General features: G+C 37.7%; 1 protein-coding gene across 2 annotated transcripts; it reads right to left on the bottom strand.

Moving 5' to 3' along the window:
• Nucleotides 1–7,828: 7,828 nt before the first annotated feature.
• On the bottom strand, nt 7,829–13,416 carry LOC116262483 (UBP1-associated proteins 1C-like). 2 transcript variants are annotated; one of them, XR_004174491.2, is made up of 6 exons: nt 13,273–13,416; nt 12,428–12,502; nt 12,076–12,206; nt 9,456–9,921; nt 8,537–8,663; nt 7,829–8,445 (listed from the first exon to the last, which is right to left on the bottom strand). XR_004174491.2 is itself a non-coding variant. In XM_031641908.2 (6 exons), exons 1-6 carry the CDS (start codon nt 13,357–13,359, stop codon nt 8,380–8,382), a joined length of 942 nt encoding a protein of 313 aa, XP_031497768.1. In that variant the 5' UTR covers nt 13,360–13,416; the 3' UTR covers nt 7,829–8,379. The 2 variants fall into 2 exon arrangements, 1 of the variants encoding a protein (XP_031497768.1); XM_031641908.2 differs by having other exon boundaries at nt 8,537–8,653.
• Nucleotides 13,417–13,992: the final 576 nt, after the last annotated feature.

Genomic DNA, 13,992 nt, shown 5'->3' with positions numbered 1-13,992 from the left:
TTCTTCCTGCATATAAGACCACCCTACCACCAATTGCCGAGGAGAGAGCTACCTCGGTATGGGTATAAATATTTGCCCAAGGGATTGGAAAGCTGGGCAGTATTGCCATGTTGGTTAGGGAATAAAGGTGGTGAGCTCATGCGCCTTTCTCTTTTCAATTAAAAAATCCTCCATTTTCTATTTTAAATAGCACCAATCCATCTATACGATGCCATTTCATGTGGCTAACTATATATATTATGAAACGGAGAGATCTAGAGAGAGGTTTAACATTAATTCTGTGGCTTGAATGACCAACATCCTCAAATCCCTTTCTCTTATCAGTCAAATTCTTTGCAGAATATGCCGAATTATTTTTGTTTCGCTGTTATATTAGCATTTGATTGATGCTTTAGTAAGTTATTACTTACGTATTTGTACTGTCGATGTTCTTATTACAATCTGGGCACTTTTTTTTCTTTTCTTTTCTGAAAATAAATACAGATAACTCATTGTGAACAACATAAAATACCAAGAATATATAATATATAGCTACATATGGCCAACTTTGACTACTATCAGCTGGTAAACAAATTAACTACAGAACTGGTTTCAAATGTTCAGCAAAAGAAATCTTATAATTGTAACCAGAATAATCAGAATCAAATTCGACATAGATATCAGACAGATAGATCCAAATCATCTTCTCCCAGAGATAAAATTAAGCAGCAAAATCAATTAAAAACAGTAAAGAATTTGGAGAATCATCATCATTGTCACTCTTAACATAGTGGTCAATGATATTTGAAAATTTTGATCGATAAACGAACAATTGCTTCAAACATGATTGGTTCCCCGTCGATAATTGAGCAAAAAGCGTAAGAAATTAATAAATTGCAGACCAAGCTATCCTATTTTATCTTAATTTGCAAAACCAACAATAAAGACATTAGTGGTGCTCTTGGGATGCTAGCTAGCTTTCTCTTACTGGACCACATATCCGCGTGCATCAAGGAGGAGGGAGGTGAATTTTTTTTAAAAAAGGTGCTCGTCCTTTTCTCTTTGCAACATTCAGTAAACAACTGGAAGAGCATTTCAATTTGTTGCAAGGAGATTTCAGTATTCTATAAATCATTCAAGATCTACGCATCATTTAATTATAATATATGTCAGGGTTGGTAACATTTCGGGAATAAATCATATCTTGGTGAAGGGTTGTCATCACAGATCTCGTTCTTAGAGAAAAAAGATCACCTTATAATCTACATTTTTTTTCGTTTTTTCTCGAGAAAATATCATGCGGCTACAAATAAGGGGAGCTTTCTTCTTTTGAAAATGTCCTGATTCCACTGGAATTTTCTAGGTAAATTGTGATATTCTAAAACAGTATGCCTTCTAGATGAGGTGGACCAAGGCAAAGAATTTTACTGTGAAAAGAAAAGGTTTTTAACTATAAGCTACGTTGAGTTGAATGTTTGACCTTTTGAGTGGATATGTGACGACACATGCTGGTTCTTCATCAGCCTTGACGAGACCCATCATGTTCACATCATTTCGGCGTAATAATTTAATAATATTGCACTTGCTTTCTTTCGCCTAGCTATTTATATCGTTCTTATTCTGTGAAAAGCTATATATTCATTCGCAGTTCCATGCCCAGCATCCATTTTGGTGAGCAATCATGAATTTGGATAAGGATTTGATGAGCTTTGGTGAGCAATCATAATTAGCGCATAAAACTTTATATTTTTTGTTGCACATATTTCATGAACCATATATATAATGGTCAAACCATGAATTCTCATGTTCCTGACTTACCCCATCCTTGGGGTTCTTTCCTTAGAGAAAGCTCCTCCATCATTGAAGAGAAGGGTTCCCTTGAGCAGAAGGATGTTCATTTTTGTGTTATGCTTTCTCACTTCAAAGCATGCCTGTGATCAGGCGTCCCTAGAATATGTTAACTGGGAAGGATGTGAAGTACTGTACAATGGCTCCTTTAAGGTTAAGGACAAATGGAGGGTCGCTTCTGTTTCTGCTTTTGAAATTTGCACCTTAACCTTTTAGCTTTAAAATTAATAGCAACATGTCCAGTGAAATACTGAAAATGAGTTCACATTTTCTTAATTAGCTGTTCTTAACTAGTTGACATGTTCTACGGGTCCTGTTAGTTAGATGCTCTTACAATCCATACATGCCAACATGCTTGCATTCACATACAAGCACTTGCTCAAGCCTCACACACACAGACACGAACTGACATGAGGGATGGTCGAAGGTGCCAATTCTGCTTTCAAATCGTGTTCCCGACGTCCATGTGAGACATGGAGTGATGGAGTAAGGATTGAACAATATTATAGATGACAGACTACGTCGAGTGCAATGGTAAATCAATGGCGGAGCAAGAAATTTTTTGCAGGGGAGCATACAACAAGCAAACCTGGATCTAGTGACGACAGCTCTTACGGCTGGTCCCAGGACCCAGGTGCACTCCTCATTGAAAACCTGCAGCCCGTGTAGGCTCACTTGTGGCTCCGGCACTGTGGTAATCTCTCTCTCTCTCTCTCTCTCTCTCTCTCTCTCTCTCTCTCGTTGAATGTTCATTCTTGCATACCCATACACCTCTCTGCCCCTCTCAAGAGGAAAAGATGCATGTAGCCAAGAGCAAAAGAAAATTAATCTCATGGTACGGGTCCTGTTCTTGATCTGTGGGCCAAAAGTAAGCACTTTCACCATCCCCACAACACTAAGTTTACAAGTGATATATATATCTGTGTGTGTGTGTGTTTGGGCTCCTAATTCTATAAGCTAGCTAGCTATTAGGTATATATATATATATATATATATATATATATATATATATATATATATATATATATATATATATATATATGTGTGTGTGTGTGTGTGTGTGTGTGTGTGTGTGTGTGTGTTTGGGCTCCTAATTCTATAAGGTAGCTAGCTATTAGGTAAATATCTAGAAGATGATTCTGGCTTATGCCATCAAGTTGATTGACCTAGTGGTCCAAGCTCTTCCCACTCAACCAAATTTAAACTTCTCAGATCCTAAGCCACCTAATAATTAAAATGTAATGTACAAACTGCATGTGAGCTAGCTACCAAAACTATGGCAGATTAATCAAACTTTTCTTTTAGGAAAGACATAAAATATAACCATGAAACATTTTGCTTTATTTTAATTTGTTCGAGATTGGAGATTGGGAAAGGAGATCCAATCATTGTTTCTTTATCCAGCAACAATTCAAGTGGTGACCAGTGTAAGACTCTAAAGTATATATCCTCAGCTGCAGGATGAGAAAGTTTTGTTGGGGCCAGAAGTGGTGCAACAAAAAGGGCATATTGTATGAGGAAGGAGAAATCATATGAGAGCAGGTAGGGCATCACTTTGCTATATGTCAAGTTGAGCACGCAGAGAAAGTAAAGTGTATTTGGCAATATGCCCATAAAAAATGGCCCTGTTGATGTTTTGTTTCATCCAGCCTGAAAAAATCAATAATTTTTCCTAAGATTAACTGATTTAACTTTATGGGGAAAGTAGGTGAAGCAAACGGGGCCTCAGAATCTTCACGCAAACAAGCAATATAAGTCGGAGTCGCCTTTGCTCCATGAACAAGAACGAGGTTTGAAACCATGACCAGCTGAAACAGACTCTCTTCTGTGTTAGCTAATATGAATCTGTTGTGTCTTTTTAATTGTGATGATGAGAAATGCTCTAGGACAGAACTCTTAAGGGTCGTTTGGCAGAGGGAACACTCTGCATATTTCATGATTCTATCACAAAGTTTGGAGTGGATTAATGGAATATTCACAAAGTATTTCATTTGCCAAATGATGCCCTTAGTGTGCCTGCTCCCAATCAATGTACCTTGCCAATGCAACACCATGAAAAAGTTCACGTGATCTTTGTAGAACATTTTCTGCTGTATTATTATTCCTACAACCCTAACGTATCGTTCCACATGGGGCGAGACATCTTCCTTGCTTGAACTATTGCAATACACAATAAGAAACTTTGTTTCCTTAAACGTTCTAGATACAGTTGCAAAAATGGCTGGCACGGTAGGGTTTGTGACCTGTGAGATTTGTAGTCATTGTTTGAATTCTGTACGTAGGCGTCCTACCTTGAGCAAGCCAAATCCATAGGTGCAAGTGGAACATCCGGAAGTTAAGGACGGATACGTATTCAAAGTATTTTAGAAGGTTGAAGGTTAAGTGCCCTTTCCAAGTGAGTATTATTTTGTATTCATTTTTGGACCAAAAATCTCAGAAGACAGTGTAGATTACGTTTAAAAATCGTGACTGATTAGCTCACAGTTTATAAATGGATTTGCTCGAGTTCATTCGCCATAATTTAAGAAGACCAATTTTTACCCTGGGAACCAAGCTTCCTCTAAAGGATGAGCAGACACTCAGAGAGTAAGTTTCACTTGAGAGAGAAAGAGGAAGAGTTGAGAGAGAAAGAGGAAGCGCAAAGGAGTAGGAGCATCCAATTATAAATATGTGTTATAATAGCATATTGTTTCAAGTTCGTTTAGAATTTACCCATTCCCAATTACATAAGGGGTAATTTGGTAGTAGGGACACTGAATCTTTCTTAAAAATTGGAGCATGTTCATCAACCGATGAACCTGCCCCAATTTTTAGAACGGATTCATGATACACTTACAAAGTGTCTCCACTGCCAAACGGCCCTTAAAAGCCACCGATATAGATAACAAAGTTTGTCAGGATCAGACAGACGAAGACCATTCATAACAACTTGGCTGAACTGAGGTTGGAACAAAATGTTGTAGGTAAGAGGTGGTACTCAGCTGAAGTTTTGCGGAAGTTCTCAAGGGGACCTCTTCATGGTTATTGCCTAAGGTCACTAGGGCAACCGCGCTTCAAACCTTCGGCATGCTCACATTGTTGTTTGATTTATAAGCTTGGTCCTTTTATGTGGTCCAAATGAGTTTCTCCTTTGTAAAACTGTACATTGCCTTAGACCAAAAGAAATTCACTCTTCCACTGTGAACGGTTTTTTAGAAGAGTACAGAAACTTCAGTTAAAAACTTTAGTAGAAGAAACGGCGTCCTTCACCAACTGAGAGTATTTGTCCAAAAATTTGCATTAGTTGGTACTCTTTTTTTTGTTTCTATGCTTTCCTTTTTCATGGTTGTGTCGTCTCCTCATACAATATCCAGTGTGGCAGACACTATCGTCGTAGAATTAATGGACTATTCAGAAGGATTGTTTTTGCACTTACCACGTAAAGGTATTAAAATCCATAAAAAATTATTGGCATACCCCTAAAAGTTAACAAATACGAAAGACATGAACCGAGTCTAGTTTAAACAAGTCAAGCTCAAGCAACTCGAATTTGACTCATTGAAGTTTAAACTCAAATTCAAGGTCAACTTATTTATTAAGCGAGTCGAGCTTGAGTTGAACTTGCACTTGAGTTCAAGTCGTGCCCAAGATGGCCCATACTCATTGTATATCCTTACCCATTCCCATCCTCATAAAGGAATCTTTGTAGTAATTTTAGTTAGTTTTTCTGAATGATTTCATTGGTAGATATCAAATTACAAAATCTCCCAAACAAAAACGAAGAAATCTAAAAAATGTTGTTCCAATCAATCCAACCTACATCTAACTTTATCATATGTCAGCGAAAACAATGCATATGCATATTATTTGGAAGTATTTTTAACCTATTATGTCATCGTTAGAAAACAGGCAGAAGCTTGTCTTGCAGCACACTTTCTTATGAAATAATTTGAGACGCTATTTGGAAGTACACCCAACTTCTCTTTCAATGTAAAAATTTTCAATCTTTTGCTCAACAAGAAGTTAATGTGGTCTAAATTAGTCAAGAAGATACCCATTGTGCTTTCTAGTATATGCGGACAACAGAAAAGACTAAAAAAAACTTTTCAACTCATAATTAGAGAGCTTTTATAGTTTTATGTTCAAGAAATGTTGTGTTATTAGAATAAGAAAGCTTTTCCAAAATCCCTGAAGCCCGAAATTTTGATGAAACTCTCCATCTGACTTCTTTAATTTATCTTAATACAAGAATCTGGAGATCGGCATGAACAATGTATCTACATTCTTATCTTGGCGACTATCCGAAAGTCAATTCAAAAAACATAGAAATTTGGATTCAAGCTGCCGTGGTATTCCCATTAAATGCTTGGCCTAAGATCAGAACCTCGAAAGATCCAAATTTCTTAATTTCTGAATGAGGTACAAAATCCAAATAGATTTTAAGTATTGATGTTTCCTTGTCTGTCAGGTATTATTGGCATCAAAGATGATGATGAAGTTGAGTATTGAAATATCGAGTCAGCAGATGAATTTATGATGGTGACGCCGACGACGACGATGATGAGAGTGAAGGATTGATAAATCCAAGACGGCGATGAGGATAAGGATGTGGGTGATGGTGAAATATCCGGATATCGGTGGACGAATCAATGGCCGTGATGATGGTCTTCGCAGTGAATTGGCGACTTCTGAATGTCCGGACCAAGCCTGAAAATTTTGCACATTTTAGATGCCCACGATGAACATATCCGTGATGCAGACGACGACGACGATGATGGTAGTGAAATACCCACGCGTCGGTGGATGAATCTATGGATGACCATGCAATTTGCTTGCGGCCAAAACCAAGCAGGTGGCGAGTTCCATGACGATGCTTCGGGGAGCAAGAGAGACACGTTTAATTTCTTTGTTCCATTACTACTAAAAAATACAACCAAGTTAAACCTTGAATATGATCGTCCGCAACGCCGTAAGTCTCCAAGATCTTCCTCAATTTATTCTTAAAGATGATACAATTTTAGATAAGAGTTTGCAAGTGGGTCATATCTGGTGAAAAGGATAGATTTGTTTTGATATACTAGATCATCGACTCCGACGCAGCGTCAAATGAATTTTGCTGTTTCAGATCCAACCTACCAGGCAACTTTTGCAGGTGAGGTGAGACTGCAATGGCAGACGGAAAAGTGATTTCGACGGCGATTCTCATTCTCCAAAGAAGCGCGCATGAGTGGAGCAACAAGAGCTGACATGATTGTTGTTAACATTGAGATGGCCAATTTACCGTATAACTGCTCTTGAAAAGTTACAATTTTGTTCATTATTGTGCTTCCGATTCAATCAATTGAAAGGTAGATTATGATAGGATCAAGCACTCTGATCATGGTTAAACTTGGTTAATTTAGCTTGAATTATTCAAAATTCAAGAGCCACTTGGCACTGGTCCTTACACACGCTCAAGTCCCAACCGCCAACCACGGACGGAATATCAATTCTAGAAGAGGAATTTTATGAGTTACTAACATAAATGATTCAGATTTTATTTTGGAGTTTCAGTACTTCTGGTGGTACTGAACCTTATATAATGATCAATTTTCATACATTTAGCCAGCCCAGTTTTATCGGCATATAATAATCATGAGAAATTGTGCACAAGCGAAGAACAAGCTTCTCCCAACCTCCCAACTACGATATTCATGAGGACAAATGGTTCTTCTATAATAAATGAGTAAAGAGCCTCAAAGATGTTAAGAGTCTGATAGCTAAGGCATTTATTTCATGAACTCGAACTCGATGCGTAAGAAAAAAAAAATGACTCATACATGAACTATCCAGACAATCATGCGCAACATAACTGATTGGGCGGGCAGGCCTGTATTGTTATTCAATTTTTGTGGATGCTATTCTCCTAGACCATGAACGGTCGGTTGGCAGGAAGGCCTTCAAGTCTTTTCCAAGCAATGTCTTTTCCAAGCAATGGATTGTACCACAAAACTTGACCTCAGAGTTGTGAAGAGTGCTAAAGTAAAGTGAGGAACTTGAATCAATGTCCACGTTCTATTCTCAAACTTTGTGCTTGCTCATGATGGTGTTTACATCAAAGCGTGACACCGGAGGATCCGTGGAATTTATTTCTCAAGGAACAAGTTCATTGAAGACTGCCACTTTTCGTCAAGAAAGCAACTCAAAGGTACACAATTGAACATATTTCTCCTCTAAACACGACCGTCTTCATTGAAGAAGGGCTTTTTTCCAATAAGAATACTCAACACACAATAACAGGCCGAGCACCTTTGAGCACAAAACTGGCGCATTCGCACCTCAGAGAGAGGGGGAGAGAGAGAGACTCAAACAAGATGCCTATTTTTCCTTCCCCACGAGGGAGTTCCTCAAATAACAAAGCTATAGGAGAATGGAGACGCTTTTCTCTTTGCCATTTCTTTCCTGCATCGGGAAAACTCGCACTGCCTGCGTCAAACGAACGGCGTCTGGACAAGCACTTGCTAACAGTTGCCGTTGCTTATAGCCGTCAACGGAATTGGCAGCCACGGTGGGCAGTAGCGCAATAAATCCAATTCAACTACATTTCGGCACCAAATGAACCAACTTCCCATTGAGCTCAAAGTGGGAACTAGAACTGATCTGCAAACAACATCTGACTCGTAAACATTCTCACCAAACATGCAAAACTGAAGAAAAAAAACAGGAAAATGTTATACTTGAAAAACCTCACCTTATCCAGCATCAAGCTTTTGAGATGGCCCTTGTCATCATTTGCAACCCCAGAAGCTTCAAGCGATTTGATGACAAGCTTTTGCAGCTTCTTCAGTTTGAGGGCTCCATTGGGACTCTGAAATTAACTGCCAGACTGATCAAAACATTACTTGAAGAATATTCATGCAACAAATGAACACTAGAGATAATCACGTCAGTCCACATCAAAAACAGACAACTTATGAGGAATCTCCTGTCATTCTCATATTATGGTGATCCAATCACATAACGTTTCCAACAGTATCTGCAGGCTAACTGAGGACTCGAAAGGGTAATCTCTGATAGCAACTGCCTTGCTTCAGGACCACACATAGACAAGTACTAAAGTTACCATGGAAAACTGGGTCACATAGCCAAAAGAGTCCCACCAAAAATCATGGCACTGGCAACCTAATTAACCAGTGACCACTTGATAGTATGGCCAGATAACATTGATCAATTCCATACTAACTTCAACGGTTAAATAAACCAGCTTTGCAATTAAAGAACTCAATGGCAGATCATAATGCTACCCAGTATGGCATATACTAGATAATTTGACACAAAATAAGCATGTTTCTGCTTCAAACTCAAAGCCACAAGTGCCTGGAGAATAATGAACTCCACCAATGAAATTGCTAACAAGATCTAGAATGAAATAATGATTAATCAGCATCTCTCCCCATGCAGCATGTTGTATGGTGCTGCTGACAGGTCAAGTGGTATTCATAAACGTATATCTTGCCAACATCAAAATAATAGCTGCTCCCTTAACAACAAATTATAACCTCAAAAAGTTTGACAAAGTAGGTTTTTTTGGTCATCTATTTGTTCCTATGTTGGGACATGCTATAAAAAATAGGAGACAATCTGAAAAAAGCAAAAAGTAGTAAGAATACCTGCTTCAAGATTGTCCGAATCAACTTCTTCCACTTAATATGCAGGTTTTGTCCATTTTCAAGATTACTCATCTTATCATTGTGCTCCTTATTTAACACATTAGCATCTGAACTTTTTCTTTTCTTCAGGATCTCTTCCACAGTTGCATTATCAGGTTTCAGGTCTGATTCCTGTCCATCTTTAGTTTCTGGAGCACCATTTTCTGGTTCCAGTTTTCTTTTATGCCTTTCAGGTGGATTTTCCATATCCTTTTCTGGAGTAGCAGCAGATTTTGGATGATCAACTTTCTCCAGGCCATTAGCCACTTCTGCATGCCCATTAGCACAACTCTTCTCACTTAGAGTTGATTGACTTTCATTAGGAGGTTTGTTTGCATAATGGAAGGCTCGTGCTTTTGCCTTGTGCTTCTTTCCCTCGGCATGGCTCAATAATGTCTGCTTACTTGTTACCTGCGTATTGCATAGGCTGGAGCATATGGAACACATATCAGCAGCAAACACTTGGCAAATGTTTAGAACAAATCCTATGAAACTTGCAAAACATGCATAAAGCCATAATAGATTCAAGCAATAAAGCCAAACTAAGAGAAAAATCTAGGGCTGACTAGACATTATCTGCCCAACCTGCACGCATTCGGTTGCAGTTGTCTGAACAGCAGGAGTTTGAGACATGTAAAAGGTTCAACAACTAATTACTACCAATAACTAAAGAAATAATATTTTGTAGATAGAATAGTTACTATTGCGCGTAATTGGGTTCCTGTGTATTAACAAATTTATGATTCTGCAAAAAATTCAGCAATTATTCACTGGTAGACCAACATCCAAATTGTTATGTCAACATTGTTATAATCCAATATGTATTTTAGTCATGAACTGTAGCATTTGCAGAATTTGGTACTTGATACCCATTTTCTTAACCACTATGGAAAGTTCAAATATTTCATCCACCCTCCATTTCAAAACCTGACTTTCTTCACTTCCGATTATCATCCCATGAGAGACAGGTGTTAAGTCAGTAATCATGCAATTCCATTTTATATAATTAGTTATGTATTATGCAGCCACACACACACATACACAGAGATATACACATACATACATATATATATATATATATGTGTGTGTGTGTGTGTGTATTATAGAGAAAAGAGAAATAACAAATTCTACAAGCAAAAATAACAAAATGCTAATTTGAAACATACAAAATGCATACATGATCCTTGATGACTTACAAAATTACATGAAGCATGTTGATGTTAATTATAAGTAAATGTACATACCCAAAAAAATCAGAGAAGCATTTGATTCTTCATGTTCTTTGATGCATTTGGCAAACACTATGCATGGAACTGCAATAGTAATGGAAAGTATATCACAGAAGCATTTGACACATGTGCCTTTTATTGAATACTTCATATTCCAAAAATGGCCTGATACCGACACTTCATGTTCTTTGAACTGTCCATGAAACATATCATACAACCTCCCTAGCCATTCACCGGGAATGGGCAAAGGAAACATCACCCCTCATCTCAAAAGCATACATAAGGGAATAGTTACTGTCAATAACTGGTTTCTATATATTAACGAGCTTATGATACTCCAAAAAATTCAGAAGCTATTCACTGATAAGATCCAACATCCAATTTTTCATGTTATTGTTGTTTTCATCCAATATGTGTTTTAGTAATGCATCATAGCAATATGCAGAATTTGACAATTGATCTCCCATTTTTCTAACCACTATGGGAAGTCAATTATTCATGGTTTCACCTAACCTCCATTTTAAAACCTCATTGTCCGTGACTTCTGATTATCATCCCATCAAATACAGATGTTAAGTAGGTAACATGCAATTCCATCTTCTTTATAATTAATTATGCATTGTAAGATAAATACAGCTAGGCCGTTTACTGGGGTCGTGCAAAAGAAATAACACCTCTCCATCTCAAAAGCAGTCACAAGCGAATAGAAACCCCTATAAATAATAATCACAATAAATAACAACAACACAAACAACAACAACAACAATAATAATAATAGGAAACATAGCCTCTTCAAGTAGTAGTACATAAGATATCACCAAAGAAAAGTTTAACCTCAAAAACTAGATAGAATCTCGTTTTGTCGGCCCTTCTGTAATGGAACTGTACCTAAAATCTCAATTTAACTCCTTGCTTGATTATTTGTCAAAAAAGTCATCAGTAATTCCAACAATGTTATTCCTACAATAGCCAAACCCTAATGGCACACTACAGCTATCAAAAAAGGAAAAAGTAAACCTTGGCCTTTTCCAATAACATCGTTGATAAATATACGATCATTTACTTTCTGACATGAATATTACCATTGAGTTGTGCTCTGTCTATAACTATTTGCATTTTTAGGTAACAGACTCTGAAAGCATCATCAAAACCATGTTGGCATGTTCCCACAAAATCTGAAGACAATATGTCGATACAAAATAAAACAGCAGCAACGATAACTTCACACTGCTTATCAATTTCTCAATTTCATTTCTAACATTTTTTTTGTCCAAAATCTACTAAAATCTGACTTGTCTGAGATGGTAAAAATAATCAGCTCACAAGTTGGGGACAGCTGCACATCTTTTTACCTGCAAAACCAAGGTGGGCGAGAGGACAATCCAGCATTGACATCAAAATCTAGATCTTGCTTCTGTTCAGCCTTGGTCTTCGTTTGTGAACTAGTAGGGGTTTTCGCTTGAGTTTTTGGGCCATATTTCTCCTGCATAAAGATAGTAGTTCAACCAACCATCTAAATCTTCATGAGGCACCAAAGATGCTAAATCTTGTGGATCAGTGTTTCTTTTTTGCACAAGCATATCGAAAGAACAGTTCCAGTTGTATGTACCAAAAGACCAAAGCATGAAGACCATGTGGAGAAAAGATATTTCATACTATCAAAGTATCAATCCACACGGAAATTACAAACGGTCAATTACATACCATTTCCGTAACACACTGTGTATGTCCTTGAACAGTTTGCTGGTTGAATGTTGTACCACAATCAATACATGAAAGCTGCAGGAAATAACCAAACGCTCAATAGAAAGGAAAATGGTATTAAACGCATGAAAAAGATTCCCATTTACTTGACTAGCGAAATTTTCACAAGACACATCAATTTATTTTGCTTGTTCAAAATTTAAGTATTGATAGAAACACAATATTTGAGCCGAAGAAATTAGTAATATTATCCGCGAATGGATTGAGCAAGATAATAGAGAAGTAAAGATTGTGAACACTGGTACCGTACTTCATGGTCTTGATGAAGTACGGGCAGGTGAATTAGTGGAGTTTGAAGAGGGTACGATAGGTATTGCTCTGAATTTGGAATCAATAATGTCGACAAGAAGACGTATTGATTAACAAAACTAATTTCCCCACAAATCCTAGCGAACCAACTCTAACTCAGTCAGAGCGCACCGATTTTGATTTCACGTGCTAAATGGATGACCCCAGATGAGCAACACTAATACAGGAAATCCACCCATCTCTCCATATCAATGTATAGGCTCAAATCAACTCATCTTCGCCAACCAATGAACCTCATCCAACTCCAAAAAAAAAAAACATTTCTTACAAACTTGGAATCACTGCAAGCCACTTCCCAATCTAACCGTGCTGGTGGTCCGCTATGAGAAGCAGAGCAACATATCCAAAACAAACTTCTGTCTTTTTTCCCCAAAATAGTTATAACTGCCGAAAGATGAAGGAAGAGAATGCAAACCAAGAGTGGTAGAACAAGATACAATGAAGTCTTCACGAAACAAAGGAAGACATCACCTTACCTTCGAAGCAGAGCAGATTCTGAAATGCCCGGGCAACTTTGGTTTCTTGAGGTTTTCCCCACAGTCTTCACACTGGAACCACACCATCTCTCTCTCTCTCTTTCTCTCTGAGGGATGGGAAGAAATGAGGGAAGGCGAGGTTGGGTTAAGTTAGGGTTTTGTGGGGTTTTAACGGACAAGCTGCTGCTTGATGGAGGTCAGGACACAGTAACGATGGGTCGGGTCTGTTTCGGATCCAAATCTCTTCGAATCTAACATATTCAGGACTTGTGATAACGAAGAAGATTGAAATTACTACCACCGAGCGATACCAACTATGAAAGAAGGGAAAATATAATGCATGTCTCAAGAGCAAATTGAATGAGGAAAATGGAATAAGAGCCACTTACATGGCAAATTAAGTCAAAGACTGTACCATATTAATGGTAGTAGTTGTTTCTAAGATGCCTAATTAGTCTTTTCTAATTGTTCATTCCAATGTGACAAATATTTATAAGTATTTCAAGCAACAGACATCCTGATTTTATAAAAACACAATGTTTATGATGAAATCAGCCCCGCATTGTGAATTGTCAATCTAACTTCCAATTCTAGATGTGAAAATAGAACATGAGAATATCCATCTCCTAAAAAAAGAAACATTACCAAGTAAGAGAAGGGGCTACGAGGTAAGTTCTAATGCCTGAATCAATCTTTTGAAGTCTATTTCCAAAATCATGA

Source organism: Nymphaea colorata, chromosome 1 (genome assembly GCF_008831285.2).
Source record: "Nymphaea colorata isolate Beijing-Zhang1983 chromosome 1, ASM883128v2, whole genome shotgun sequence".
In the NCBI taxonomy this organism is placed as follows: Eukaryota; Viridiplantae; Streptophyta; class Magnoliopsida; order Nymphaeales; family Nymphaeaceae; genus Nymphaea; species Nymphaea colorata.
Note: the sequence above shows the minus strand (reverse complement) of the source record. Positions and strands in the feature narration are given on the sequence as shown.